The sequence below is a fragment of the Hylobates moloch genome, unplaced genomic scaffold (assembly GCF_009828535.3).
Source record: "Hylobates moloch isolate HMO894 unplaced genomic scaffold, HMol_V3 SCAFFOLD_15, whole genome shotgun sequence".
In the NCBI taxonomy this organism is placed as follows: Eukaryota; Metazoa; Chordata; class Mammalia; order Primates; family Hylobatidae; genus Hylobates; species Hylobates moloch.
The window spans coordinates 51,483,504-51,511,450 of NW_026652290.1; the positions used below are offsets into that span (position 1 = coordinate 51,483,504).

General features: G+C 54.6%; 1 protein-coding gene across 4 annotated transcripts in view; it reads left to right on the plus strand.

The window, feature by feature from the left end:
- The window catches only part of RAB11FIP5 (RAB11 family interacting protein 5), a 39,604-nt gene extending 11,657 nt beyond the window's left edge, over window positions 1-27,947 (plus strand). The window contains exons 2-6 of one of the 4 annotated variants that reach the window (XM_032178905.2): window positions 12,044-12,480; window positions 12,610-13,285; window positions 19,645-21,654; window positions 25,135-25,324; window positions 25,617-27,947. In XM_032178905.2, coding sequence (XP_032034796.1) covers window positions 12,044-12,480; window positions 12,610-13,285; window positions 19,645-21,654; window positions 25,135-25,324; window positions 25,617-25,820 — 3,517 coding nt within the window. In that variant the 3' untranslated portion in view covers window positions 25,821-27,947. The remainder of the gene's footprint in view (window positions 1-12,043; window positions 12,481-12,609; window positions 13,286-19,644; window positions 21,655-25,134; window positions 25,325-25,616) is intronic. The other 3 variants (XM_032178906.2, XM_058428733.1, XM_032178907.2) reach the window with 3 other exon arrangements.

A 27,947-nucleotide genomic window follows, 5' to 3' on the forward strand; every position in this document is an offset into this window, starting at 1 on the left:
TCCCACCCCTCCGTTTCATGCTATCACCTGGTGAGGAACCAAGCCATTTGTCCTCAAGACTGTCACACATTGTAGCCCTGGCCAGTTGGTTCCTCGTGATGGCCTGCACCCTGATTCTCCACCCCTGGACACTAGGTTCCCTGGCAAGAGTCCTTCCCAGGGGCTGGCCAAGCCTTGCCTCACCTGGGGAGGCCCACCTGCCTGCAGCCCACCCTCAGCGAAGCCCTCGTAGGTGGTTAGCCCCCCAGCCATTCCAAATCTCCCCCACCCCACCACCAACCTTTCTCCCAGAGGTTTTAGTATCCATTGATGATTATCTCTCCAGGTCTGAATTTCTTCTATACCACCAGGAAGCCCAGCATAAGGATGAGCTTTCTCTCTCACTGTTTGGTCACTGGTGTAGGAATGGCAGGCTGGCATAGGTTGCAGTGAGCTGAGATTGCGCCACTGCACTCCAGCCTGGGCAACAGAATGAGACTCCGTCTCAAAACAAACAAACAAACAAACAAACAAACAAACAAACAAACAAACCACAACCAAAAAAAACCTGTTGGGAATGTCAGGAGTGACAATTCTTGGCCATTATTTTTCAGTCTGGGGCCAGGCACGGTGGCTGAGGCCTGTAATCTCAGCACTTTGGGGAAGCCGAGGCAGACGGATCACTTGAGGTCAGGAGTTCAAGAACAGCCTGGCCAACATGGTGAAACCCCATCTCTACTGGAAATAGAAAAATTGGCTGGGTGTGGTAGCACATGCCTTTAATCCCAGCTACTCGGGAGGCTGAGGCATAAGAATTGCTTGAACCTGGAAGGCGGAGGTTGCAGTGAGCTGAGATTGTACCACTGCACTCCAGCCTAGATGACAGAGCGAGACTCCGTCTCAAAAAACAAACAAAAAAAAACCCAAAAAACCCACACACAACCAAAAAAACCCGTCATTTTTCTGTTTGGTGATGACTTTCACATTAAATATATGCCCTGCCCGTGGTGCTGTCCATGATACCAGTCATTGTTGAAGGCTGCAGGCCTTTTGTGGGCACATGATTTCATCTATACAGTGTCACTCGAAATGGCATATCACTGTCCCGCGGTAGAAATCGGGGGCAGGGAGTATTATGGTCAGTGTTTTGTTTTCCTCCCTATCACCTGCTTTTTGAGTAGCATGCCTGTCTAGAGGGTTCCTCTGGAGCCCCAGAGTCTCCCATTTGTACTAGCTCTAAGGGAAGCTAGGTGAGGGGAGTGAGGCTGGGAAAGGAGGCCTGGATCAGTATTTCTTCCTCTTCACATTGGTGCCCTACTTTCCCTTTTTGAAGACTCTCCCACCCAGTATTTTGGGGCAGCTCAATTGTCTTGACTAAGTTAATCTTGACTTCATTTGCCTTGGGGATGGGGCTTGATTCCTACAACAGCCAGCTTTGCAGGCTCCTTGTCCCCAGGGTGGTAGTAACTGTTCGCCAGCTGAGGTAAGGCCTGTCTTTGGAAGAGGTTGGGGCAGTGGCTGCAGCCAGAAGGAGGAAGCTACAGACCTAGTGGGTTGCAACCATAGCAGGTGAGGCTCAGGTGGGGACCAGCCCAGGGAAATTGGGGACTGTGATGTTGGGGGCATGATCAAAACAAGCTCCAGAGTAGCCTGCTCCCAGCTAGCAGGTGCATGTGGCTGTTTTTGTTTCTCTGGAGTCACCTTCATCAGCATGCAAGGGTTTGAGGGTCAGCCTGAGCACTGTGGCGTGATGCTGGGGAGTCTGAGGGCCTTCGGCCAGCTTCTTGCCTTTCACCAGGCCCCTTGTTCCCTTAGCTGGGTGGGAAATGGGAGCAGCACCCATCCTCTGCTTGGAGCTCTCAGCCTGGGTGCCGTGCAGTGGGCAGGGAGGGGAGGACCTGGCCTTCTGCTGAGTTTGCTCCCTCCCCACTCTAAAGCAGGTTTTCTCAGCCATTTTGGTGCCATGGACTCCTCAGAATAAGGTCTTTAAATATACAGCATTACAAAGTACACCAATGGTGTTGAAGTATAGTTCTCAATATAAAAGCCAGCACTTTGGGAGGCCGAGGTGGGCAGATCACCTGAGGTCAGGAGTTTGAGACCAGCCTGGCCAATGTGGTGAAACCACGTCTCTACTAAAAATACAAAAAATTGCTGGGCATGGCGGTGGGGGCCTATAAGCCCAGCTACTTGGGAGGCTGAGACAGGAGAATCGCTTGAACTCAGGAGGCAGAGGTTTCAGTGAGCCGAGACTGTGCCATTGCACTCCAGCCTGGACAACAAGAGCAAAACTCTTGTCTCAAAAAAAAAAAAAAGAAAAAAGAAAAAAAACATTTACTAAAGAAACACAAGTGCTTTATTACTGTATTAAATAATGAGATCAACAAGAGGTCTAATGACTTTACAATTCAAAGTAGTGATGAGTATAAATGTTTTTGACATCCGTAACAGCTAGAATGTGATAGGAAAATAATCCGATTTCTCTTGGTGACAAGTGTATAGGTACTGCTTCTATACTACTGTTGCAAAAATTCATAGCGGGAAGACATGCTAAATTTTGCTAGAGATTAGGGGAAATAAAGATGTGATTTTTCCTCCCATCTAACACATACCCCCTGCTCTAGAGAAATAGGGGGGTGACTTTGCTTTGGATTCCTTGGTTGGGCAGAGACATGGGGGTTCCTAGATGCAGGGGTGAGTGTGTGTTGTACTTGCAGAGGGAGGCAGCATAGTATAGTGGTCAAGGTCGGGGGCTCTGGAGGCAGGGAGCCTGAGTTCCAGTTCTGGCTCTCCTGCTTACTGTGTGACTGGACCCAGTGCACGTCTCCTTACCTCAGTGCTCACACCTGCTGAATGTGAGAGCCGATGCTCGTGTGCGTTTCCCGTGTGCCGGGCCCTGTTCTGAGAGCTCCATGCATAGGCCATTGAATCCTCATGCAAGTTGAAGATCCCTTATTCCAAATGCTTGGGACGGAAGTGTTTTGGAGTTTGGATTTTGTAATATTTGTATTATCTGGCCAGTTGAGCATCCCTGATATAAAAATTCAAAATGCTCCAGTGCCCGTTTCTTTTGAGCATCATATTGGTGCTCAGAAAGTTTTGGAGCATTTCAGATTTCAGATTTTTGGGTTGGGTTACTCAGCCTGTTGTCTTGTGAGGAGAGGGTAGGGTGCTACCACCATTTTATAGATAGGTGAGGAAACAGAGGCATAGATATGAGGTCACACAGCCAGCACGTGGTGGGCCTGGGGCTTAACCAGGCAGCCTGGCACTGAAGTCCATGCTCTTAGCCACTCCCAGAGTCTGCCTCCCATATCAACCTCACAGGGTTGTTAAGAGGATTGAGTAAGATGTAATTCCATGTGTTCGGTGCTTAGTATTGTGCCAGCACACAGTAGGTGCTGAGTGATTGTAGTTGGTAATGGGGATAAGATTAGTGGCCTTTGAGGGCCAAGAGATGGGCTGGAGTTGGGTTAACAGTGACTCCTCTGTTCACAAAGCTGGACGCTTCCCACATCTGGTTGGGCATCTTCTCTCCCAGGGAAGTTAGTGAGATTCTTAGTTCAGTTGGGGGCTGAGGAAGTGTCTCACAATTAAAGAAGGTCTCATTTTGGAAACCTCCCTTTAAGCCTGACATCTCTGGCTCCTGCCCTCCAAAGGCTCCTGTTTGGCAGGTGGGGTAGGGACCCTCTTTGCTCTTTGGCAGCTCCAGCTCTCACAAGTAAGACCCATGGGTTTGTAGCAATAGAAAACCATAGAGCAGTTGTGAAGGGGGCCCACGTTAGTCACAGAATAATTTGTTGGCTCATTGAGCAAATATTTGAGTGTCCACTGTTAAGTATTGGGGGTACAGAGATGAACAGAATAATGCACTTGACTGTTGAGCAAGGGAAGACAGATGCTAACAAGCCTTGAACATGTGCAGCATTTTGTCACGTTGATGTGCACATGGGGACACATGCGTGCGCTCACACCAGTGCCAGCTTGTGATCAGTATGATGATGAAAGAGGGTGAGGGGGGCCGGGCGTGGTGGCTCACACCTGTAATCTCAGCACTTTGGGAGGCCGAGGCTGGTGGATCACCTGAGGTCGGAAATTCGAGACCAGCATGACCAACATGGAAAAACCCCGTCTGTACTAAAAATACAAAATTAGCCGGGCGGGGTGGCACATGCCTGTAATCCCAGCTACTTGGGAGGCTGAGGCAGGAGAATCACTTGGACCTGGGAGGTGGAGGTTGCAGTGAGCTGAGATCGAGCCATTGCACTCCAGCCTGGGCAACAAGAATGAAACCCCATTTCAAAATAAAATAAAATAAAAACATAAAGAGGGTGAGGGGTGGTTGCAGTTGGGGTACTCGGGGAAGACTGAGGAGGCTCGGATGAACAGAACCCTAACTCGAGTGAGTGAGTGAACCGTGGCCAGAAGGTCTGGCCTTCGTCTCAGGCAGAGGGAGCAGCACGTACAGTGGCCTTGAGGTGGGAACACACCTGATGGGTTCAGGGACACTGGGAGAATCAATGTGGCCCGAGTGGAATGAGAGATGCAGAGGAGCCAAGCCCCAAAAGGTGCTGAGCGAGGGAGAGTGGGGCGTGCTGAGCTCCCACTTCACGTCTTTGCTGGATGGAATGTGGACGTCAGGTAAGCAGGGAGTTCTAATGTCCATCAGGGAGGTGGTGGTGGATGGGACTATGGGGTGACAGTGGTGAGAGAGTGAGTTCTGGAGATAATTGCAGGTAGAGTTCACAGAGTTCGAAGTTTAGATGTAGGGAGTGAGGGAAAAAAAGAGACAAATCTGGTTTCTAGGTTGTTTGGAGTCTGGAATAAATGATGGGTGGGGGCTCAGAAAGGGGCATTGTTATTTGGGTCTGAATTTTAGACTGATAAGAATTGGGAGTGAGTTAGATGTGTCCAGGCCTGCTGCTGCAGCTACCCACAGCCCCTATGCCCCTGTCTGTCTCTGACTGGAGTTCCCTGGCACTTGCATGGGTATGTGTGACAGCTGCCCTAGGTCGGCTCTCCCCTGAGTGCAGGACCTCCCCAGTTATGCTGGATGGCATTGGTTAGCCCAGCTGCATTTTCTGAGAACTAGGTGGAGAGCTGGTTATGAGGGCCTGGGGACCCCACCAGCAGGAGTAACTAGGGCGGTAATCTTGGTGACAGGTGAGCAGACTTGCTCCTCTCCACCCCTTCCATCCACTTTGTCCTCTGCTTCGGTGGTGGGTAGGGGGAGGCTGAGGGCCAAGTCCCAAGTCCACACGGGGCCTGGTGAACTTTGTCAGGCAGAGAGAGCTTGGGAGAGGTGTTCTAGCTTAGCAGGGGGCCCTGTAAGAGCTTCCTTGTGGTCCCAGTCTCTCAGGAATTCTGGACCCTGATGGCTGTTGGGGGAGTCTGGGCTGTTCTCAGACAAGGTTTTGAGGGGCTGAGGACAGGACAAAACCCTGAGGTCCCCTCAGTGGCATCTCAGGGCTCTGTGCTCTGGGATTGTGCCAACCTTTTGAAAGGGGGTTTGGTTTTCAGGGTCTGTGATGTGTAGCCAGGCCTTTTCCAGCCTCTGTCTTCTCAGGGTACCCAGGGCAGGAGTATATGCATTCTGCTTTTCTGAAAGTTGCTAAACCTTAAAGGTTAAGGACATGGGCTTGGAGGCTGGCATTTTCATGTTCAAGTTCCAGCTCCATTACTTACTAGCTGCGTGGCCCTGGGCAACTTACCATCTCCACAACTTAGTTTCCTCATCTGTAAAATGGGCCTCCCCTCTCCTGGGCTGGTTGCATGGATAGTAAAAGAGCTGCAGAGCCAGGCACACAGTGAGCCCTCAGCAGGGTCAGCTCTGGCCATTCTCTAGGCCCCTCGTGTGCAGCCCTCTGCTCAGGTGTGGCCTCTGGGCCAGTAGCAGCATGGGTAGCTGGGAGCTCTCTCAGGTCCACCTACACTTTGGGTATCTGAATACACATTTTAACAAGATCCAGTGATTTTTTTGCACTTTGCAGTTGGAGAAGCACCGATATGTGTCTTCTGAAGAGCAGCATCAGTAGCTGCGTGTGCCTCTTCAGGTGGACGGAATTTTCTCTTACTGTGCCTTTCCTTACTGTGCCCATCATGTCCTGGCTGCAGAGGCACCTGAGACAAGTCCCAGATAATCATCATCTTCATCAAAACCCTTGTGTCCTGAGCATGTGCCGCCTGGGCCTTGGAGAGTTCAAGTGCCCCAGATGGTGCCCCTGACAGAGAGATGGAGTCAAGGTGGGTGCTTTGCAGGTGGAGCAGCTTAGTTCCTGCAGTGAAGGATGTGCTGGTCGGTGATATATGTGCTGCAGGCAGCCCGGACTTAAAGCACCAGGTGGGTGTCAGGGGAATTGTATGGGGGCAGAATCACTGTCCTTCCTCCTGTTTTGGTGAGAGTGTTGTTTCTCCAGTGGTTTCTGAACTAGGAGGCCTAATTCATCTTAACACTCTTAATTTCTAGAAAGTGCTTAATGCTGCCTGCTCCTCCCCAGTGTGTTCCTTTGGTAACTTACCTCCTCCTGGGGGAGGGATGAGTATTTCTAGGGTCAGTCCTCTCAGAAGCAGCGTGTCCTCGGGACTTGGGAAGGCAAGCCTTACTGGGCAGGGGAAAGACACAGGTTTCTCCTGGGTACCGATTGAGTGTCATTAAGGACAAGCCCAGGTGGAGAGCCCGGGTGGCCGCTGACCTTAAAGTGATGTAAAGCGTCAGGGACCATCCTTGTGGTTTCCACATGGGGTCTGGGTGAATTCACTCACCTGTGTGTCCCCACCCCCCAAACCCACTGAGAAATATAGATAACCAGGCCAGGACCTTCTAGTCTGGGTGGCATCTTGGGTGGATTTATATTATATATAAATCCTGCACCGATACATAGCAGGTTTGGGTGCTACAGCTGTGGAGCTGTGAAAATGAGAGCTGTCCTGTGAGCCATTGTCTAGATGAATGTTGGGGCCTTGGTCACACCCTGATTGATTTTGGCCATGTCTCTGCCCTGGATGAAAGTGACAGGTCAGGCCTCAGCTTGGGCTTCGGAGTTCCTAAGCCCAGTGGCCCAGTCAGCTAGGCCTGGTGAAGGGCACAGATAGGGAGAAAAAACCTTGGTCAGGTAGGGAGGAAGGAGCAGGAACAGAAGCTCCAAAACTGGAGACCAGGGCCTATCTCTTGCACAGCCAGCCTTGGGAAGTTGAGGTTGGATTTTTTTTTTTTTTTTTTTTTTTTTTGAGACAAAGTCTCACTCTGTTGCCCAGGCTGGAGTGCCATGGTGTAATCTTGGCTCACTGCACCCTCCGCTTCCCAGGTTCAAGTGATTCTCATGCCTCAGCTTCCCGAGCAGCTGGGATTACAAGCGTGTGCCACCACACCCAGCTAATTATTGTATTTTTAGTAGAGACGGGGTTTCGCCATGTTGGCCAGGCCGGTCTCAAACTCCTGGCCTCAAGTGATCTGCCCGCCTTGGCCTCCCAAAGTGCTGGGATTGCAGGCATGAGCCACCATGCGCCTCCGAGGTTGAATTTTTATTAAAGGATCTGGCACATTCCCTTGAAGGCTAGGCAGAGCGATCGGCGTCAGGGATTCAAGAGCAGGAGTCCTAAGAGCTCACGGTCGTGGGAGAGAAGGAGAGGATAAGCAAGTTTTGCCAACCAGGCTTGGCGTGCCTTAGCCTCCCAACAGCCAAGAGGATGGTTGTCCCCACCTGAGGGCCAAGGAAGCAGAGGCTGAGGGAGGTGACCTGGTCAGTGGGGGACCCAGCACTCACCACCATGCCCTGCTGTCAGGCGCATCCAGATGAGAGCTGAGAGAGGGCCCTGCAGGGTTGTAACAGCTCCAGACTGTGCATGCATGATTTATTTACTTTGGAGCTGTGTGCCCCAGGGAATACCCAGTCAATATCCACAAGAAACACAGTCCAGCGAGGGAGACCTTGTGTGCCCAGGACATGACAACACCAGGGGGTGCTGGGGCTTGGTGCTGCCAGATCTGGCTGTAGAGTGAGTTTGGTTCAGAGTGTGTATGCCTGGTCAGAAAGAGGAGGAGGGACTGGGCCAGGCCAGCAGGATGGTGGCAGCTGAGGGAGCTTCCCAGAGGAGGTGGGACTTGAACTAGGTCATAGGACCCTGCTGTCACATTCCCCGTGGGGGCTTCAGTCTCTAGGGTTGAGGTGCTCAGAGCCCATTTGCTCTGCTGCGTATGGGGCTCTGTGAAAAGAAAGCCTCCATTTGTTTTTATCGCGGGTTCCTCAGCTCCTCTTGACAGTGTTCATAGTTTTCTGTTCTCCAGTGGACCTCCATGGTGCCTGGCAGGTCTGTGGGGCTGTCTGGTCCAGGCACAGGGAAGCAGCACCTCTAGGGAGGGGGAGGATGTGGCCATCTCAGCTCATGTAGGCCACACTTCTGGGAGAAGGTCTGCTCTGGTTGAGTCCCTGGGGTGCCCAGGGTGCCCAAGGTGCCAGGCAGTATCCCATTCAGTCCTGTCCTTGACTGGGTTGCAGAGGGAGGTGGGGCTGGAAGGGAGGTGGACGGGTGATGGCAGCTGGGGTCCAGAGGTAGGTCCTGGCCATTCTTCATTTCACTGTGCTCTGGATGGGAGAACCTAAAAAATATTCAGGGAAGCGTTTTCTTTTTCCTTCCATGCTTCCTTGAAAAACAAGTCCAGGGAGAAACCCAAATTCCCTGTGGGGGAGGGGTGGGCAGAACAGGAGAAGGGGAAGTGACCTTATAGGGGAGAGAGGCCCAAAAGGTCTTTGTGGCAGAGGACCTGAAACTCGGCCTCCCGCCTTCCTCTGAGGGCTGGGAGGCAGAGGACCGTGGCCCATTTTGTGGCCCAGGAAGCTGAGATGAGATAGGAGTAAGAGCTTTCCCTTGTCTCTTTTCCCTATTACCACGGTAATATATGCTCCTTATAAAACATTCAAATAGGACAAAAATAGACAATGTAGGAAGTGCTAGTTCCCTGCAGTCTCACCACAGGGCCCGGGCCCCCCCAGGTAATTGCATTACCGCTGTGGTGTGTGCAGTGTGACTAGCTGGGGCTGAGGGCCCCTGACCTGTCTGCCCCAGCAAAGGCTGGCTGTGCTTGCTGATCCTAGTTACTCAGGGCTTGGGCGGTTTGGGGCTGGAGTCCATACCCTTCTCTTTTGCCCTACCTCCCAGGACTTTCCTGTGCTAGATGGGGCCTAGCCCAGATTTAGGGAAAGTGACTAGGGCTTGGCCTCTAAATAGGTAAAGGGTCAGGCCCAGGGTGGTTACTGGGCTGAGAACGTAGAGGTGTGAGGCTGTTGATGCTGCTGGCTGGTCTTTCTGTCAAACTTCCTCTCCTGCCCCACAGACACCCTCACACACATCCTCCAGTCTATCTGTCTCACTTAGCCTCTCCTCCCCTCACTCCCTGCCCGTGCCTTATGAGAGAGGCACCCTCTCTGGCATTTTCTCTGCCCGCCCTGCCCGTGGCACCATCTGTTCCTACCCGGCCTTCTCAGGGGATTGTCTCTCAGGTTTGGGAGGGAAAACCAAAGTCTAGGCTCAGGCCGCTCAGGCCGTGGAATGGGTCTCCACGGAGGGGACGTGCCATAGCCCACCAGGATTTCGTCATGACGGGCTCTTCTACAGGGATGTAGAAGAGTCAGAGGTGCCCCAGGAAGCCTTTTAAAAAAAACTTCAACATTAAAAAATAATCAAAATACTACCACCACTACCACCAAGCTTCTGCTGTGACTTAATTCTGGATCTTTGGATGTATAGGGACTTTTCATACAAAGGCCCCCCACGCCCCACTCTGTGTCCACCAGAAGCTCAGGGAGCCGGCACTGTCGTGGGCAGAGCTCAGGTGGGAGGTGGCCCCTGCATCACTGACTGCGCCTTTGGGGTGTGTGTGTGTGTGCGTGTGTGTGCGTGTGTGTGCGTGTGTGTGCGTGTGTGCGCGCGTGCGCGCGCACGTGCTGTGCAATCACCAAGGGACTTTGAGCCCTTTAGTGACCAGCCTGACCACTACCACCAGGCTTTATTCCACCTTCATGCTCGATTGGCCGGGTCTGGAATTCCAGGCTAGTGGAAGGCTTTTCCCTCAGAAATGTGAAGGCATTCCTTCATGTGATGCCCAGTGTTGCTAAGGAAGACCCCAGTGCTGTTCGAATCCTTTCATGCCTGGTGTTCTAAGCCTCATAGTCGTATCTGTTGGCATGTGTCTGTTCATTGCACTGCATACTTGTAGGACTCTTCTAGCATTCATGTTCTTCAGTTCAGAAAAACATTCTTGTATGATTTCTTTCATGGTTTCTTCCTTTTTGTGTTCTCTGCTCTCTTTTTTTTAGTTAATAAAGTCTATTTTTCAGAGCAGTTTTAAGTTTACAGAAAAACGAGTGGAAAGTATAGAGAGTTCTCATCTACTCCACCCACCCCCCACCGCCGTTTCCTCTGTTAACATCTTGCATTAGTGTGGCATGTTTGTTGTATTTGAGAGCCAATATCAATACATCATTGTTAACTAGAGTCTATACATTATGTTAGGGTTCACTTGTTGTTTTGTACATTCTGTGGGTGTATAACAACGCATGTCCACCATTACGGTAGCAAGCAGGATAGTTGTTCTCTCCTGAAAAGTCCCTGTGCTCTGCCTAGTCATCCCTCTGTCCTCCCTTCAATCCCCCAGCAACCACTGACCTTTTCACTGTCTCCATAGTTTTGCCTTTTGCAGAATGTCAAATAGTTTTGTCATGCAAGCATGAAGCCTTTTCAGATTGTCTTCTTTCACTTACGAATGTAAGATCCATCCATGTCTGTTCATGGCTTGATAGCCTATTTCTTTTTATCATTAAGTAGTATTCCATTGCCTGGGTGTACCACAGTTTGCTTATCTGTTCACCTACTGGAGGACACCTTGGCAGCTTCCAAGTTTTGGCAATCATGAACAGAGTTGCTATAAACATTTGTGTGCAGGGTGTTTCTGTGGACATAAGTTTTTACCTCAGTAGGCTAAGTACCAAGAAGTGTGATTGCTCCTTGTATGGTCAGAGTTTGCTTAGTTCTCTAAGAAACTGCCAACCCCTGCATAAGAACATCTCTCCCCAGTAGGGCGGGCCCCAGCCACCCTGTGCGGTGGCCATGTGTGTTGGGGGCTGTCTCTGTGTCTTTCTGGGCATAGTGGGTGTGCACCAGGAAGAACTTTAGCTTTGGAGGGCTGGATGCCTGGCTCTGAGTCTCCACTGATGGGTTCCTTTACCGCTGAGCCTCACCCTCCTGATCTGTACAATGGGGTAGTGCCTCTTACCTCATATGCTTTTTGGGAGGTGTGTGCGGGAGTGAGGTAAGAACTCTCATGCTGGTTGTAACGTACCATAGATGCTCAACAGATGTGAGCGCTCTTTGTCTTTCCTGGGTCTCTTTCTGCCATTCTTGTCTGTTCCTCCATCTTGTAGAGGTATTCCTGACAGGGCTTGGGGTGAGTCAGTGTGTGAGTGAGGTTGTGTGTGTGTGTGTGTGTGTGTGTGTGTGTGTGTATGTACATGAGTGTATGCACTAGCATTCCTGTGTTCCTCGCCCTGGGCCTCTGGGTGAGCTGTTCTTTCCTGGGCTCACGGGTGGCTGGGAGTAGAGCTTTTGCTGGGACTGGCCAGAGGAGATGATGTCAACAGGGAGAAATGTGGGTAGGTCTGCCTGTGCTGGGGCCTGGAGATGGGAGGGCCCTCCCAGGCCCAGCTTCACCCCTCTGGGCCTCAGAGTTTCAGATGGAGGGGAGATGGGGCAGAGGAGAGGTCTCTGAGCACCAGGAGAAGGTCCTGGGGTGGGAGGGGGCATGGCGTGGTAACTGCCGCCCTACCTGGTGGCACCCAAGGAGCTTCCCCACTCAGGATGTGGTTTTCTCCATCATGGAAATGTTTTGGATAGTTTCTCAGCTGCATCTGAAGCCTGGAAGCCCAGGCCGATGGGTCAGAGCAGGAGCCTTTGGAGAGAGGCTATCAGTGGCTCTCAGAGCAAGGAGGGGTCCGGACAGTGCCTGGTACTGGGCGGGAGCCAGGCTCCCTGGGCCCGTGACTGAGTTCTGCCTGCTTCCCTCTTCTCACAGGTGGTACAAGCTGCACTCCAAGCCAGGCAAGAAGGAGAAGGAACGCGGCGAGATTGAAGTCACCATCCAGTTCACGCGCAACAACCTGAGCGCCAGTATGTTTGACCTGTCCATGAAGGACAAACCAAGGTCCCCCTTCAGCAAGATCAAGGACAAGATGAAGGGCAAGAAGAAGTATGATCTGGAATCTGCCTCTGCCATCCTCCCAAGCAGCGCTATAGAGGATTCTGACCTGGGCAGCCTGGGCAAGATGGGCAAAGCCAAAGGCTTCTTCCTCCGCAACAAGCTGCGCAAGTCATCCCTGACGCAGTCCAACACCTCACTGGGCTCGGACAGCACCCTGTCCTCAGCCAGTGGGAGCTTGGCCTATCAGGGACCTGGCGCCGAGCTCCTCACCCGCTCACCAAGCCGCAGCAGCTGGCTGTCCACTGAAGGGGGTGAGCAAGCACAGGGCTGCCGCCCTGGGGAGGGGGGCACTGGCTCTCCCCTTGGGTGGTGGTGAAGGCCTGGGGCCAGGAAATGGGGCCTCTCTTCCTGCGAGCTAACTCCATGTGTTTCCCCTGCAGGCAGGGACTCTGCACAGTCCCCCAAGCTGTTCACCCATAAGAGGACCCACAGCGATGAGGCCAACCAGATGCGAGTGGCTCCTCCTCGGGCCCTTCTGGACCTTCAGGGCCACCTGGATGCTGCTTCCCGTTCTTCGCTCTGTGTCAATGGGAGCCACATTTACAATGAGGAGCCCCAGGGGCCTTTGCGGCACCGCAGCTCCATCTCAGGCTCGCTTCCATCCTCTGGCTCCTTGCAAGCTGTCTCTTCCCGGTTCTCCGAGGAGGGGCCTCGTTCCACAGATGACACCTGGCCCAGAGGCAGTCGTAGCAACAGCAGCTCAGAGGCAGTGCTTGGACAGGAGGAGCCGAGTGCTCAGGCTAAAGTCCTGGCCCCTGGGGCCAGCCACCCTGGAGAGGAGGAGGGGGACCGGCTACCAGAGGGCAAGCCAGTCCAGGTTGCCACACCCATAGTGGCCTCCTCTGAGGCTGTGGCAGAGAAGGAGGGAGCCCGGAAGGAGGAACGCAAGCCCCGGATGGGCCTCTTCCACCACCACCACCAAGGCCTAAGTCGGAGCGAGTTGGGGCGCCGAAGCTCCCTGGGGGCCTCCCCACATCACTCGTCCAGTGGGGAGGAAAAGGCCAAGAGTAGCTGGTTTGGCTTGAGAGAAGCCAAGGACCCAACTCAGAAACCCAGGTACGTCGTTGGAAAGACCAACTTTGCTTCTTGGGGAAGATGCTGGGGTGTGTGCTGCCTGGACCCTGGGGCAGGGAGGAAGGAGCAGATATGGACCTCGGGCAGGCTGCTAGGGCTCTGGCTTTGCATGGTTTAGTGGGAGTGCCTCCCTAAGCCAAGGTTCGTTCTGTGCTCACAGACACAGGTGAGTTATGAGGGCACAGTGCTCTGAGAGTCCTATGGATTGAGGGGTCTGACTTCTCAGCCCTAGGCCTTGCTGCATGAGTTGGCATGCCCACCCCCTGAGCTGGAGGGAAGCAGGAAAGGCCATTTGTATGAATTCTTTGCTTCCTGACCTCCACCTCTTGCCCTCTGGCCTCAAGGTAAGGAAGCCTTGGTAGAGAGATGAGGATTGGAGACCTCACCCTCAGACTTCCCTTCCCCTCTCTGGAGCTAGAGGACTTCTCTCCAGCTGTCTCTGTGATCACTTCCCTCTGGGAGACGGGAGTCAAATAACTGAGGCCACCACTCCTTCCCCCGTCCATTCACACCCCCAGTTGGTTCCCCTGGCAAGAGGCTGTGGGCAGCTCCCATGAAATCTGTAACCCATCTCTGTCCTTGGAGACCCTGGGAGCTCTGGCCCTCTCTGATGTCTCTTGGTCTTGAGGTATGGCACCGTGGGAAGTGTTGGTGGCAGCTGTTCTGTTTTGAATATACTGAGTCCCCCAGTTCAGGCCCTGGGCAGAGCCCCTGATGCCCACCATTTGCTTCCTCCTAATTCTGAGCCAGGGGAGGCTGCAGAATTGTATAGCAGGGTCCAGGGAGGGGCTCCAGGCACAGGTCACAGAAGCGTGTGTCCCACCTTCCCAAGGGCCTGGGGCCAGCCCTCATGGGCAGCATCTGTGGCAGCCCTGGCCAGTGTGGTGAGAGCCACTGTTTCTCTCAACAAGCCTGCCCTTCCCACTCCATGGCTGCTTGGACAGGTTTAGAGGACAAGCACAGTAGCAAAGGGGCAAAAGATAGGACAGGAGAAGGACCCTAAACCTGTTGCTCAGAGGGGAAAGGAATCTTGTAGTTCTGGCTTTTCGTTTCCCTGTGGCACTCTGAGTCTGTTGAGAGGAGTGGAGAGAGACATGCAGGCCTTTCTAGGTTTGGGCCATGGTCAGCTGACAACCCCTGTTAGATCCTCATAGACAGGGGTGTGGGGGGTGGATCAGTATCAGGGGCATGCCACCCCCTGCCTCCCTTGCTTGGTATGGCAGCTCCTGTCCCTACTGCCCCACCCCTACTCACCAGAGCTCAGGTGAGCTGCTGGCCATCTGCGGCCTAGGGGGAATATTGGGAAGAAGGGGACAGGCCTTTCCCAGATGCCAGGCTGAGCCTGGTGGCCCTGTGACAGCCAGCCAGAGGTATTGGGAGGTGGTAGGGTAGAGGGAGGTGGCAGGAGATCTGGACAGGGCATTTGCTGGGAGGAGCTGAGGGCCTGGATTGAAAGGGGCACAGACCACAGGCTCAGTGTGGTTGTCTGTATGGTGTCTCTGGGCCTTTTCTGGGGCAGGGTGAATGCTGGGGCCATTTGTAGGTGAGTGCTGCCGAGGCTTTGGGAGTGGACTCCCGCAGTCTGTGAGTCTGTGGGGTTGTCACTGGCCTGGGGCACTTACAGTCTCCATCCTCTTTCTCCTGCTTCCCCATGTCTCCTAATGGCCTCTTGGAATCTGGAGGATTTGGGTCGTTGATGGCCATAAGGAAGCTGAGGTTCCTGTCCTGCTGTCACTTGAATTCCGAGCCTTGTCTTTAGCAGGATGCAGGGCACTCAGCATCCCTCCCCAGATGGGGCCCATTTGCAGGTGGCGGCTGCAGGGCCAGGCTCTGTGGCCGTGCATGCAGATGGGATGGGAGGGGCTGTGCTTTGGGTAAGATAGCCTGGTCTGGACAGATGTGACACCTGGCCTTTGAGCTCAATCAGCAGCATCCTGGCCTCGTGTGCCTTGCAGGGAGGGGAAGGCTGGCCTGGAAGAAAGGACTGTTGGCGCTTCCCCAGAGGGCTTGCTTAGGGCTTCCGAGGAGAGAAGGAGAGGTGGGCTGCCTCATGGCAGGAAGCTGTGGGTTAGACCCAGAACTGGAGTGACTGAATGTAGCTGCAGGATCTCCAGCTGGGGCCTGGGGAGCCTGTCCCCAGGTCGAGAGATTGGGGGCCTCTGCCTTGGGGCTACCATTGCAGATTGCGGGATGTTCCTCACTAGGAAGAACAGCAGCGCCCTCTAGTGCTCCCATGTGGCACTGATGCCCCACAGAGAGGCCCGGGGCTGAATGTGTTGAGTGTAGTAACCAGAGAAAGGCTGCTGCCGTGGGGAAGGAAAAAATGAGGCTATGCAGGGCTGAGAAGAGGGTCTTGCTGTTCCTCTGATGTGGCCTTTGTCTTCTGGGGCCCATGGCGGTCACACTGGGCCCCTACCAGTGTGTGCTGGAGCAGGGAGTAGGTAGTTGAGACCAAGCTTATCTTGGCCACAGGACTTAGCCTCATTCCCCTGCCCTGTTATGAGCCATTCACACTGAGCTGCAGCACAGGCTATTTCATGTGTGTTTGAGGACAGGCAAGACCACGCATGTTAAACCCGCTAGGGCCAAAGTGGATTGTCTTTGTGTCTATCCCAGGTCATCCTTGTGTTCCCTTGATCCCCGCCCCCCACACTAACCATAGGACTGTATGCACAGAGGGGGATCAAATGTTGATTACAAAAACTTTTAAAGTTGGGAATAAGTATGGTACAACATAGAGATGAGCGTATCATGATGGTGGCCTCTGGCAATCTCTGCAGTGCCTCCCTGCACCAGGTGTGGTAGGCAACAAGGCCCCTGTGGGCCTGGAATGTGCTGTGGCAGCGGAAGGAGCCTGGCTGCATTCTTGGTGGTGTAAATGAGTAACTATAATGTACTCCCAGTGGCTTGGAGTTAGTGCAGCCTCACGTCCTGCTTGTGCCTGTTCTCCTGTCATGGTTACTGTATTCAGTGTTCTGGTTTGGAAGATAAATGATACGTTCTCCCTACTTACAGCTTACAAGGCCCCTGTCACTTCATTGTGCCCAGGTGATGGGAGAGGATGTGCCCATCTCTTGGACATGTTTCCTGCACTTTGGGCCCATCTCAGGAGGGTCAGGAGGTCGTGCCTCAGGAGCGAAGGCTGAAGGGCAATGTTGCTGGAGGTGAACGTGCCTCCAAGGCTGGCTTCGGCCTTTGGGGGATTGCCTGGTAGAGAGCTTGTGCAGATCCACTTGCTATCTCTGGGACCAGTGTGTGGAAATAACAAGGACACAGATCTCTTTTCAGCCTAAGGAAGAGTTGTCTGCTAGTGACACCTGGCCTTCAGCTACAGAGGTAGCCCTGTGGCGTAGTGTTTAAGAAGAGGGGCTGTCAGGGTCAACAGGTGGTGCCTGTGTTGAGTGGCAGGTTCAACCAATTGTTCAGAGTGTTCTGCAGGCAGTAAAGTTTTATTCCCTCAGGTTGAAGGGGCAGAGACATCTGGACTTCTGACTTCCTTCCCAGCATTTGATCCTAAAAGAGAAGACAGGTCAGCATATATTGCTGCCCCCACCACTTGGGGGTGGGGAGAGTGTGCCAGGCTGGCACAGTGGGTTCTAGGATGCAGAGGTGTTTATCTGTTCTCAGAGCAGGACCTGCAAAGACAAGCACATGTGGGAATATGTCCCTGACCTGGGCCAGGTGGAGTGGGAGGGAGATGTTTTGAGGTGAGAACCTTCAGAATGTGTACTCGGTGTGGAGCAAGGGAGAGGAAGGCATGAAGGAGGGATGTGTTACCAGATAGGAGGATGGACAGATGCCCTCAGAAGTACTGCTGGCTCTGTAAAGCCTGCCAGGCCTGGTGCTTGGAGTCCCTTCCTCCAGGGAGAGCCCTTTGCTGATTCCATACCAACAGGTTTGTGTGTATCTCTGGGGATCTGGCAGGGAGAGGGAGGTTGCCGAGTCTAACCTGGGGCTCCCAGTCTACTCCCCTGCCGCTCTTGTCCCTGCAGTTCTGACTGCCAGCCAGGTTGCTGAAAGACTGCAAGGGTGAGTGCAGGCCAGGTTAGGGCTGAGGGGGCAGAGTTAAGCATGGTGCTTTTAATGTTGATGGGACTCTCTTCCTTCAGACCACTGTGGCCTATTGTCATAAAGGGGGCTGGGGAGAGAAGTAGCTCAGAGTGCTCTCACCCTGTTCCTGGGGGCCTGGATCCTGTAGGCAGGATTGGGCTGGGTGTGGTATGGATGCTCTAATGGCAAGTGGGCTGAGGTCAGGCTCTTGACCTGGTGGTGGTGTACGTTGCTTCTCACTCCCCCTGGTCTCCACGGCAGGCATGTGTGCCTTGGCCTGGGGCTTGTCCGGAATGAAGGGAGAAAGGGCATCTGCTGGGGTTGAGGCTCTGGGCCCACAATTCTTCCTCTTTTGGTATCCATCATGTCCATAGAAGCAGGGTAGTAGTGGGAAGCCCAGGTGGGGTGGGAACAGGTGGGAATTTTTACCTCCCTCTCCCTCCATCTTTAGGTGGAGGGGATGAGACTGAGAATTTACCCTTGGATGGGGAGTTATTGTAAGGGGAAAAATAGGGTCAGGAGACTCTCTGGAAGCTGATTCTTATGAGAAATCCATGGGTTTGGGACCTGGCTGTGAGGCTGACCTCCCTGTTCCAAGAACCATCTTTGGAGCCACCTGTGCCTTTGTTTGGTTGGACTCCTTCCTGTGGTCCGCCCCTGGTGGCAGCTGCCAAGCTGACCTGCCTCAGCCCACCTCTGTGTGGGTCTGCCCTCTTTGGGCTCTGGGTTCCCGGGAGAATCCGGGCAAGCTCCAGGCAGCTCCTGCTCTTTCCACAGGTGCCCTTCCTACCCCAAGCCACACTCCTTATGGGCTGGCTGGCCAAAGCCTGGCTTCTGCCCCTTCAGGACTCACTGCCCACATTTCCTGTACAAGAAGCTGGTTGGCTTGAAAAGTTGGATGTGTAGGGGTTTCCCCAGGATATTTCCACCTGGACAGGCAGGGGCCAAGGAACGGGGGTCCTGGAAGCTTAGAGCCAGGGCTGGGAGACCAGCCATGAGGAGGGAGACTGCTCAGAAGGCAGAGGGTGAGGCCACCGAGGTCTGCCTCTGACGGTAGCTCAGTGGCAAGGCAGCCATTTTTTCTGGCCTTCTGTCTGTGTCCTAGGGAAGTGAGAAGCTCTAGTTTGAGAGCACGCCCCTGCCCGCATCTCTGGAGTCGGCCTCACTCTGGATAAGCACCAGTGCAGGGGGCGTTCCTCCCAGAAAGGACCCTGCCCTGGACAGATGAAGGCCAGCACCTATTCTCCAGTGTCCTAAGAGCACCTGCCCTGTCCCCATCCCCAGAGTCCCTGAGAAGCCCCTGGTGACATCCAGAGTTGCTGCTGCTGTCACACTGCCAGCCTTGGGAGACAAAGGCAGGCACCTGTTGGTTGACGTTCTCCACAGGTGGCTTATCTTCCTTAGCCAGTTAGGCTGCCCCTCAAAGAAACAAGACACCTTATCACACCCAGTGACAGCCCGTCATTACTTCTGCTTCTGCAAGGGATCAATAGAACCCAGGCTGTTTCAAGTGTCAGAATTCCAGGTGCCCTGCTAGGTCCTATAAGTTCTGGCTTTGTCCAGCCAGATACCTAGGCCTGGCCTTTCTCTGGTCTCTTTATCCCCCCATGCCAGCTGGTGTTTTCTTTGCTTTTAGTCCTAAAAGGGGCCAGGCTTGGTGGCTCATGTTTGTAATCCCAGCACTTTGGGAGGCCAGGTGGGCAGATCACGAGGCCAGGAGTTCGAGACCAGCCTGGCCAACATGGTGAAACCTTATCTCTCCTAAAAATACAAAAATTATTCAGGCATGGTGGCACATGCTGAGGCACAAGAATGGCTTGAGCCCGGGAGGCAGAAGTTGCAGTGAGCCAAGATCACGCCACTGCACTCCAGCCTGGGCGAGAGAGACTGTATCTAAAAAAAAAAAAAAAAAAAAGGATGTAAGGCACTTTCAGATTAGTTTTCCCAGACATAAATTCCTTGTTGAGTAGAACCTTAGAAGCTTCAGCATGGGATAGAGGAAAGAACACTTGGTTAGGTTTGGATCGGATCCTGCCTATCAGATGAGAGGATTTCTCTCTGGGGTTGGAGTGAGGATTAAAATAGCTTTGCCTGGCATCTTTCTCCTTGGGAGGCACTTGATAATGTTACGTGTTGGGGTCTTCCCTCTGTACCCTGGCCCAAGTAGGTAAATCCAGCCTATGTGTGTGTTGTGGCCCCTGGTCCCGAAGCAGGGGGTGGGGCGTGGGACTCAGGGGCCTTTCCAGTCTTGGCATTAACCAGGAGGCTCACGGTTTTGTCTCCCTCCACAGCCTGGACGTGTCTCCTCAGGTAGAATCTGACCCAGCTGCTCTTCCTCACCACCTCCCCTGCTCCCCCTGGGCTCCGGCCCCTCCCACTCCTGCTCCCACTGCTGCTCCCATGCTAAGCACTAACCTTTTTGCAGCCGCCTCCCCCGCTGCTGCCACTGCTGCTGCCGCCACCACCACCACCACCACCACCACCACCGCCGCCCCTGAAGCCACCCCACCTGGATTATTGGGTCTTACCAACCCGTTCCTCACCTCTTTGCAGAGCAACCCCTTCTTCGAGGAGCTCATAGCCGACATAGCACTAAACTCTCCTTCACCTGCTCCCTCTCTCCCCAGTGCCTCGAGGGCCAGCCCCACCCCCCTGGCCTCCCCTGGGAAAGCCCTGCCTGAGTGGGACAACACCTTCAACGTCTTTGCTGCCAGCAGGCTGCGTCCAGAGGCCAGGAGCGAGATCCTGGCCCCTGCAGGAGTGGGGCTGGAGGCGGCAGGGCTGCAAGACCCAGGCTCCAGGGCCATGACTGCGAAGGCAGCTGAGCCCCAGGGAGAGCCTGGGGGAGGAGGAGGAGGAAGAGGTGGGAGCAGCGTCTGGCTGGAGCCCAGGGTTCCTCTGGACTTGGGACCGGACCACCAGAGCGCGAGTGCGGCTGACCCAGGGCTCCTCGAGTCGGTAGGGGCCAGCCTGCCCTCCTCATCAGCCCAGCTGCAGCTGAGAGCCTCAGCCTCAGAACCAGACAGGGAATTGCCAGCCCCGGAAGGGGAAGCAGGGCAGAGTCCGGCAGACAGTGGGACATCTCTGTTTAGCTCTCCAGAGGTGATCAGTGTGTGGGAGAGGCTGCCGGGCCCAGAGAGCGCTGCTGAGGGCCAGGACGATGAGTCCTCCCGAGGTGAAAACCAGCTTTGCCCTGACGTCGAGACAGCTGACGATGCCTGGCCTTGGGATGTGGTCACCATTTCTCCTGCAGCTGAGACGGCCTCACTAGTCTTGCGGGGAGAGTCTGATAAGCCTCCTCCCCAGTTGCAGCCTGAATCGCCAGAAACTGTGAGCCCCAAGGGGAGCGAGGGGCTTCCCCCACTGGAGCCCGAGCCTAAACCCGAGTGGGTGTCTGACAAGGGGCTGCAGCCCAGCACCCCACCTCCCAAGCCACCGCGCCTCTTCACACCCTCAAGATCCCAGGAGGAGGAGGAGAAGGCCGCAGTGGGGCTGAGTAACAGGGGGCCAGAGACAGAGGGTGAAGATGCCTTCCCAAGTGCACTGGTTGTCGGTCCCCCGGAGACCAAGGAGGAGGGAGAGAAGCGTGAGTCAGAGGAGTCTGACAGCTGCTCCTCTGCAACCCTGCTGGGCCAGCCTGGCCTGGAAGAGCTAGTGGAAGACGCCAGCCCCCCTGTGTCTGGGCCCTGCCTGTCTGCACCCACCAGCTGCCCTGAGGGTCCTGCCCCCACACCCTGTCACTCAAAGAGCTTGGCTCTTCAGAGTCAGCACATCTCGGGGGCTCCAGAGATTGGAGAAGGCCCTGAGGCTCCTGAGGCCCAGGGCCAGGATCCAGTAGGAGAGGGGCTTGGGTCCCTGTCAGTCACCTCCCAGCAGGCTGATGTGTGGGTCTCCAAGGAAGATGCCTTGAACCCCTTCTTGTTTCAGGGAAGCCGAGATCCTCCCAGCCTCTCATCTGCATCCCCGCCAGGGTCGAGGGAATCTTCTATTCATTCTGGTCCAGAAGAGCTGCCCACTCCCCCAGAGCCTGACTTTCCACCGCCCCCTCTCCCGCCTTGGGCCAGCCACCACTGTGGGGGGCCCAGCCCTCCATGCTCTCCCCTGTCTGAAGCCTGGCCCCTGACCACCTCCTCCACACCACCAGGGGAGCCAGCCTTACTCCCTGGCCCCCTTGAGCCCTCCCCACCTGGGGGCTCCCCTGCCCTACTTAGGGAGGACCTCGCTGCAGCCACCCCAGCCTCCCCGCTTGTGCTTCTGCCCTTGGAGACACGACCAGCTGAGGAGCCACAGCCCAGTGCCAGGTGAGCATCCACCCCCAGAACACTGTCCAGGAGGAAGGGGGTGGACAGGGGGCAGAACAGCCCAAGGGACTGAGGGGTTCACACTCCAGCCTCATCCTTTGTGGGGCAGGTGAGGGTCTCTTTTACCCCAGAGGCAAGACAGTACAGGCTTTGAAGACAGGAGCTTTCTATGGTACCACCTCTGAAGCTGCCTTCTTGGGACTTGGGATAATCAAGGCAGCCCCCCAGTGCTGGAGAACAGCACTGATGAGGTGCAGGGCATAAGGAATGAAGTGGGGAGAGCCGATGTGGGCTGGCAGGGAAGGAGCGCTGTGCTGTAGGCCCTTCCGGAGCATGTGCACTCGGCCGCAGAGGAGCTGTGGGCGGGAGGGCGGTGGAACTTGTCAAGCAGGGGGCAGTTCTTGGGGCAGACCGTGGCAGAGCAGGCTGGCAGTGGAGCCTTGAGCAGTTTCCTGTTCTGCTAGAGTGAGGGTGCAGGCTGGGGAAGGCAGAGAGCCAGAGGAGGGACCAGCACTTAGGTCAGAGAGAAAGCTGCAGACACCTTCAGAAGAAAAAGGAAAACTCAAACACTTCCCACATAGTAACTCTCAGAAGAAACGTTCCCCACCCGCAGCAGTTGCTTTGTTGGTTTGTGTTTGGTGCCTTTCAAGGGGTGGTTCTGATGCACTTAGGACTGCTGAGTGGACAGCAGATGGCTGTGTGACTGTGCTCACTGTGACATTGGGAGGTTTGGAAGAATTATGAAGCTGTGACCTCACCAGGTGGCTGGTCAGGGGTGATGTGGGCAGAGGCCTGGAGACTCAGGGCACTGGGAGGTGATGGTGTGACTTAGAAGGCAGCAAGTCCCTCTGGGACGATAGTGCTGTAGGAGGACCGAGTGAAGGAGGGGAGAGCAGGGCAGGGCGTGGGGCTTTGGGGAGCAGGACAGGCTCCAGCACTAGGCTCCCGACCAGGCATTCATGTTTGGTCATCCACATTCACTGAGCACCTACTATGTGTCAGATGCTGAACAGATGAAAGGCACTGTCTCCACTCTATTCCCAAGGAATGTCCAGTCCACTGGGGAAGATAAAGTGGACCCAAGAAGGGAAGAAACCCCAAGGGGCCAGAACTACATATGGGAAGTGGGTAGGAGGGAGTCCAGGCCGCCCCCAGCGTCCCTCCCTGGTGGTGGTGGTGACTCTCCTCCCTTGAGGTGAGGGACAGGACGTGGGGGAGCTGGTGGTTGCAGTGTCCTCGGCTGGCCCTGCTGTCTGCCAGCATGACCTCTAATCATACTTGCCACTTTTTATAAGTTTTATTCTTCCCACATTGGCTTCATGTCTGTACTGGGCTTGTTCCTTCTGTTATGAAGTGGATGGGCCAAATAGAGCTGTCTCATTCCTCAAAGGAAGAAATGGAGCCCATGAGAGCCGCAGGGATCCCTCTGATGTAAGGGAGCAAACAAGCCAAGGCCTCCTGGCCCCTCATTCAAGGCACTTTTATACTACACTGGTCATCCTCCCCTTCCCTGGCACAGCCCGTAGGTGGCATTAGAGCTGCTTTTATACCCCATCCTTAGCGCAGGCTCCTAGGTGGCAGGAAAGGACTGAGATGCATTCTTTCTCCTTACTGTCTGCCCAGAGCCTGGGTGCTCTGCCGCTCTTCCCGATTTGTGAGGATGAATGCATAGATCTAGCCTGAGAGTCTCTGGGTCTGGGTGACCCTTCCTTCAGTGGAGCTCAGGGCCTTGGACTAAGCCATTTTGCTTTCTACTCCTGAGTGGTCTAAATCCTCTGTGAAGTAAGCATAGATTTGTAAGAGGTCCCCCTGGGCAGGATAGTTAATGTGGGAGCCTGATGCAGTTTATGTTATAGTTTATGTAACTGTCACAGGGTGCTGGAGGATTCCAGAGAAGGGTCATCTTAGCCTGGAAGAATGAGGAAGGCTTCCTGGAGGAGGTGGCCTTGCACAACTGTGAAACATGAGTAGGAATTAGTGAGCCAATGGGAGGAAGGGGCAGTGTTGTTCCAGACAGAAGAATAGCTTTTGTAAGAGCTTGGTAAGAATGTGGCTTTGGGAGTAGTGGACCATGAAGAAAGGGCAGGGACCAGATTGTGTTAGAGATTGTATTTTCTTACCTTGATAGAAGCCATTAAAGGATTCTCAAGCTTTGAAAATGCTGAGATCATTATCCTGCAGCAGCATGATTGGAGATGGGCAAGACTGAGATGGAGGAGCTGATTTAGTGGCTGTGACTAGAAGGAAGTTTTAAGCATTGGTTTGGAGAGGAGCGGGGTGGCTTGAGAAGGTAGGAAGGTGGCAGTACTTGATTGTTAAGGCCGAGGCTGAAGAGGATGAGCCAGAGTACCTCCCAGGCTTCTGACTTTCTGACCTGAGCCGGCGGGGCCAGAGGTGCTCCTCACTGCTAGGGCAGCACAGAGGAGGTGTGGCGGGGGGTGGGATGCACCTGCGGGGGAACCCAGGGAGCAAGCCAGCCTGCACCTGACTCTGCAGGTCTAGAGTCCAGGCGGTGAGGTCTAGGTTAGAGATGGAGATTAGGAAGGTGGTAGGATGCAGGGAGGAGAAGGAGAGGAGAGAACCCAAGGGCAGACTAGCAGTTGTTAAGACTGAGAAGGGGCTGTGGGGTCAGAAGATGAAATGGAGGTCCTGAAGGGAAAGGGAGGCAAGCAGCCCAAAGGAAGGAGTACTTCAAGTGTCGGCTCCACAGAGGTCAGTGAGGTGAGAACCAGCAGGGCTTGGTGACCTCAACAAGTCCACTTGTGGTGGGCCGGTAGAGACCGACGTCCTGTTCTAATGGGTTAAGGAGTCAATGAAAGGTAAGAAATTATACAAATGTAGTCTCCATGCTGCTGCGGAGAGGCTTGGGTGAGAAGAAAGGGGAAGGTGACTAGGAATGATAGCTGGAGCAAATACAAGGTCAAGGGAGGGTTTTGCAGGGCTGTGTAAATGCTGATGGGAAGCAACCCCTAGAGAGGGCTGGGTGACCAAGTGTCCCAGTTTGCCCAGGTTTTAGCACTCAAAAGTCTCATGTCCTGGGAATCCTCACAGTCCTGGGAAAACTGGGAACTTGGGAGGGCACACACTCCCAAGGTCAGCACACTAGAGAAAGGTTACAGTATAGAAGAGAAAGGAGGGAAGATGGCTGGAGGAGAGTGTCCCTGACAGAGGCTGGGTGCAGGTGCACAGGAGTCTGTAGCATGGCCTTTGCTGTCCCTGTGAAAGGGTCAGGTCACCGGGTGAATGATGGAGTGAAATGGGGAGGGAGCAGGTGGTGGGGCGGGGACTGAGGCCAGCCCAGGGGGTTGCTGAGGAGTACTGGACACCGCTGCCCTGAGACCTTGACTCTATAGGGGCAGCTACCACCCAGTGCTGGGCTTTCTGTCCAGCAGACCTGGAGGCTCCACAGGGAAGGCAGCCCCACCTTTGACCCATGCCACCCTTCTCTCTGTGTAACCTATCTCTTGTATGTCTTTGCAGTCCCCACCCCGTGAAGCCCCTCAGTGCTGCCCCTGTGGAGGGCAGCCCCGACAGGAAGCAGTCCCGCTCCAGTCTGAGCATAGCCCTGAGCAGTGGGCTGGAGAAGCTCAAAACAGTCACATCTGGGAGCATTCAGCCTGTGACCCAGGCCCCCCAGGCTGGCCAGATGGTGGACACCAAAAGGCTGAAGGTAAGGCCCAGCAGGGTGTGGGGGGCATCTGACAGAATGTGTTGTGGAGTCTCAGGGCTTGGTCCTGGTGATGGTGGGGCAGGCAGCAGACCAGGTCCCCCACATCAGAGTCCTGAAGCCAGTTAGGCTCTGGCTTTGGAGACAGGCAGCCTGGGGCCCTGTGGTGGTGAAACTTAGGTGTTGGTGGGCAGGCGGGCAGGTGGGCAGGCGGGCAGGCGGGCAGGCAGGCAGGCGGGCAGGCAGGCGGGCAGGCCTAGGGTTGCCCTGCTCACTGTCTTCGGTCCGGCCTCAGGACTCAGCTGTGCTGGACCAGTCGGCCAAGTACTACCACCTGACCCACGATGAGCTCATCAGCCTGCTCCTGCAGCGGGAGCGGGAGCTGAGCCAGCGGGACGAGCATGTGCAGGAGCTGGAGAGCTACATCGACCGGCTGCTGGTGCGGATCATGGAGACCTCACCCACGCTGCTGCAGATTCCCCCAGGCCCCCCCAAATAGCCTTCCTCACCCCACCCCCAGGAGGGTTGGCATGGACCTGCTGCTGCCGGCCCTCCCTCCTGCTGAACTCTCTCATCTGCAGTGGGGCATCGTCTGTCTTGCCTTGTCACTCCTTGCTCCTCTCCTTCCTGCCTCAACTGGGGCTGCTGAAAGGGGGGCCCTCTGGATTCCCTTTGGAGGCATCAGGTTCTGTGCACAACTTGTGTGTCTTTGGGAGCCCTGGGTCTTTCCCACCTGCCTGTTTTCATACCCTTCAGCTTTGGGGGCCCCAGGGAATTGGAACTCTTCCCCCAAGACAGAGCAGGGGTAAACTGTAGCTTGATGCAGTAATCTGGGACAAGACTGGTTGCTAGCACATACTTTATTACCCCCCAAGGATGGTCAGCCATTTCTTCCCACAGCCAAAGCCCCATCCCCTTCATTTCCCTCCAGTCCCTGGAGGGGCTTCTAGTATTACTGGGACAACGACCACACTGCCTGTCTGTGAGTTATGGGCAACCAGCCTCTTCAGCCTCACACCCATTCCCCTGAGAGCAAGAAGCCTGTGTGGTCTGGGCCAGTCTCTGCCGTATACTGAGTCTGCTTCATTCTGGAGCCGTTTGTGGGGCAAGTGCCGTGTGGACAGAGGTGGATGATGTGTGCGCTTCAGGCTGCTCCCTGCCCCCTCTGACCTTTCCATGAGGGTCACATGGGAATGTGTGGGGTGCAGGGGCAGGTGCAGGGAGAGCACCTTTTTGCTTTTCGAGCTCTTGACCACCTCCAATGTGTAGGCCCCTCCAGGCTGGGGCTTGGGACTGCTTATGTTTTGGGGATCAAGCCTCCATGTCTATTCTTGTTGCCTGTCCAGATGCCAAAACTCTGTGTTGCTGCAGGGTTTGAACTTTTGGAAACCAATTAAAATGTGCCTTTTGTGGGTGGGGTCAAGAGCCCCTGAATGTCGACCTGTCCCGCTGTGTGGCGTCCCCCTCCTACCTGTTGAGCACGTAGGGATGGCTCTCTCAGGGCCCTGGGAATGGGAATGGGCAGCCCTGCTGTGGGCTCTTCCCCTCCCCTAGAGTTAATCTCTTGGTCTGGCCAAGTTGCTGCTCCCTCAACCTTCCTGCTCTCTTCCCCTCCCTCAACCCCAATAGGAGGATCCCAGGATAAACACTGCTGGGCAGGCGGACAGGCAGGCCTGGGGCTGCCCTGCTCATTCTCATTCTGTCTGGCCTCAGGATTTAACCATACTAGACCAGTCAGCTTGCCTGGCAGTGGGAGGTCCCACTATGCCTTTGGGAGACACCTATACTTAGGAAAAAGCCTTTGTTGTCCTCCCATCCATCCACTAAGCTGCTATCTCAGCCTGTCCCTTCTGCCCCAGGGGCTTGCCTGGCTTGGCTGCAGTACACTTTGAAATGAAGTGTCTGTCCTTTGGCCCAGCCCCTGGTTTGCTTGGTAGGCTTCCCCAAGGCATCTGCAGGGAACTTTGGCAGCTTGGGGCACCCTGAATTAGCACAAATGGGCGGTGATGAGGTGCTGAAGAAGGATACTTACGGCTTAGTGAGGAGGCAAGAGCTCCTCTGGGACCACCACTTCAGGAGAGGGCCTGTGGGCTTGCTTTTGCAAGGCCTCAGGCAGACACGTGCTCTCTGGGTAATGTCTGTCTGCCGCCAGGATGGAGCAGAGGAGCGCCACACATGGAGGAAAGCCCCTATAACGCTACCTACCTTAAACTCCACTCATCAAAGCTGAGAAAAGTATCCACTGGTCCCCAGGGTTTCAGTCATGCTTTTGGGGGTCATTGGGTATTAGAGAAGTAAGTATCTTTTCTGAGAGAGGGGGAGTCACCCCCCCCTACTGGGGATTCCTCTGGGCTTTATTCAGTCCCAGCCCTGGCCCTGACCTTTGTGGGCCTCCCTAATGCCCAGGGCATGGATGGCTTCAGAGGAGTTTTTGAATCGAAGCCCAGGGTCCTTGTTGATGTTTCTTCTCCTAGCCACACTTGGAGGAGAGCTGCAGGTGGGTTGGGCAGGGAGCAGGCATGGTTCTGCTTTGCTGTTTGTCTTCCTAGTTGTAAGGCTCTTTATAAAGAGCTTGTTCTTCATGTTTTAAGCACTTTATGAAGAATAAAAAATTCATTGTACTGCA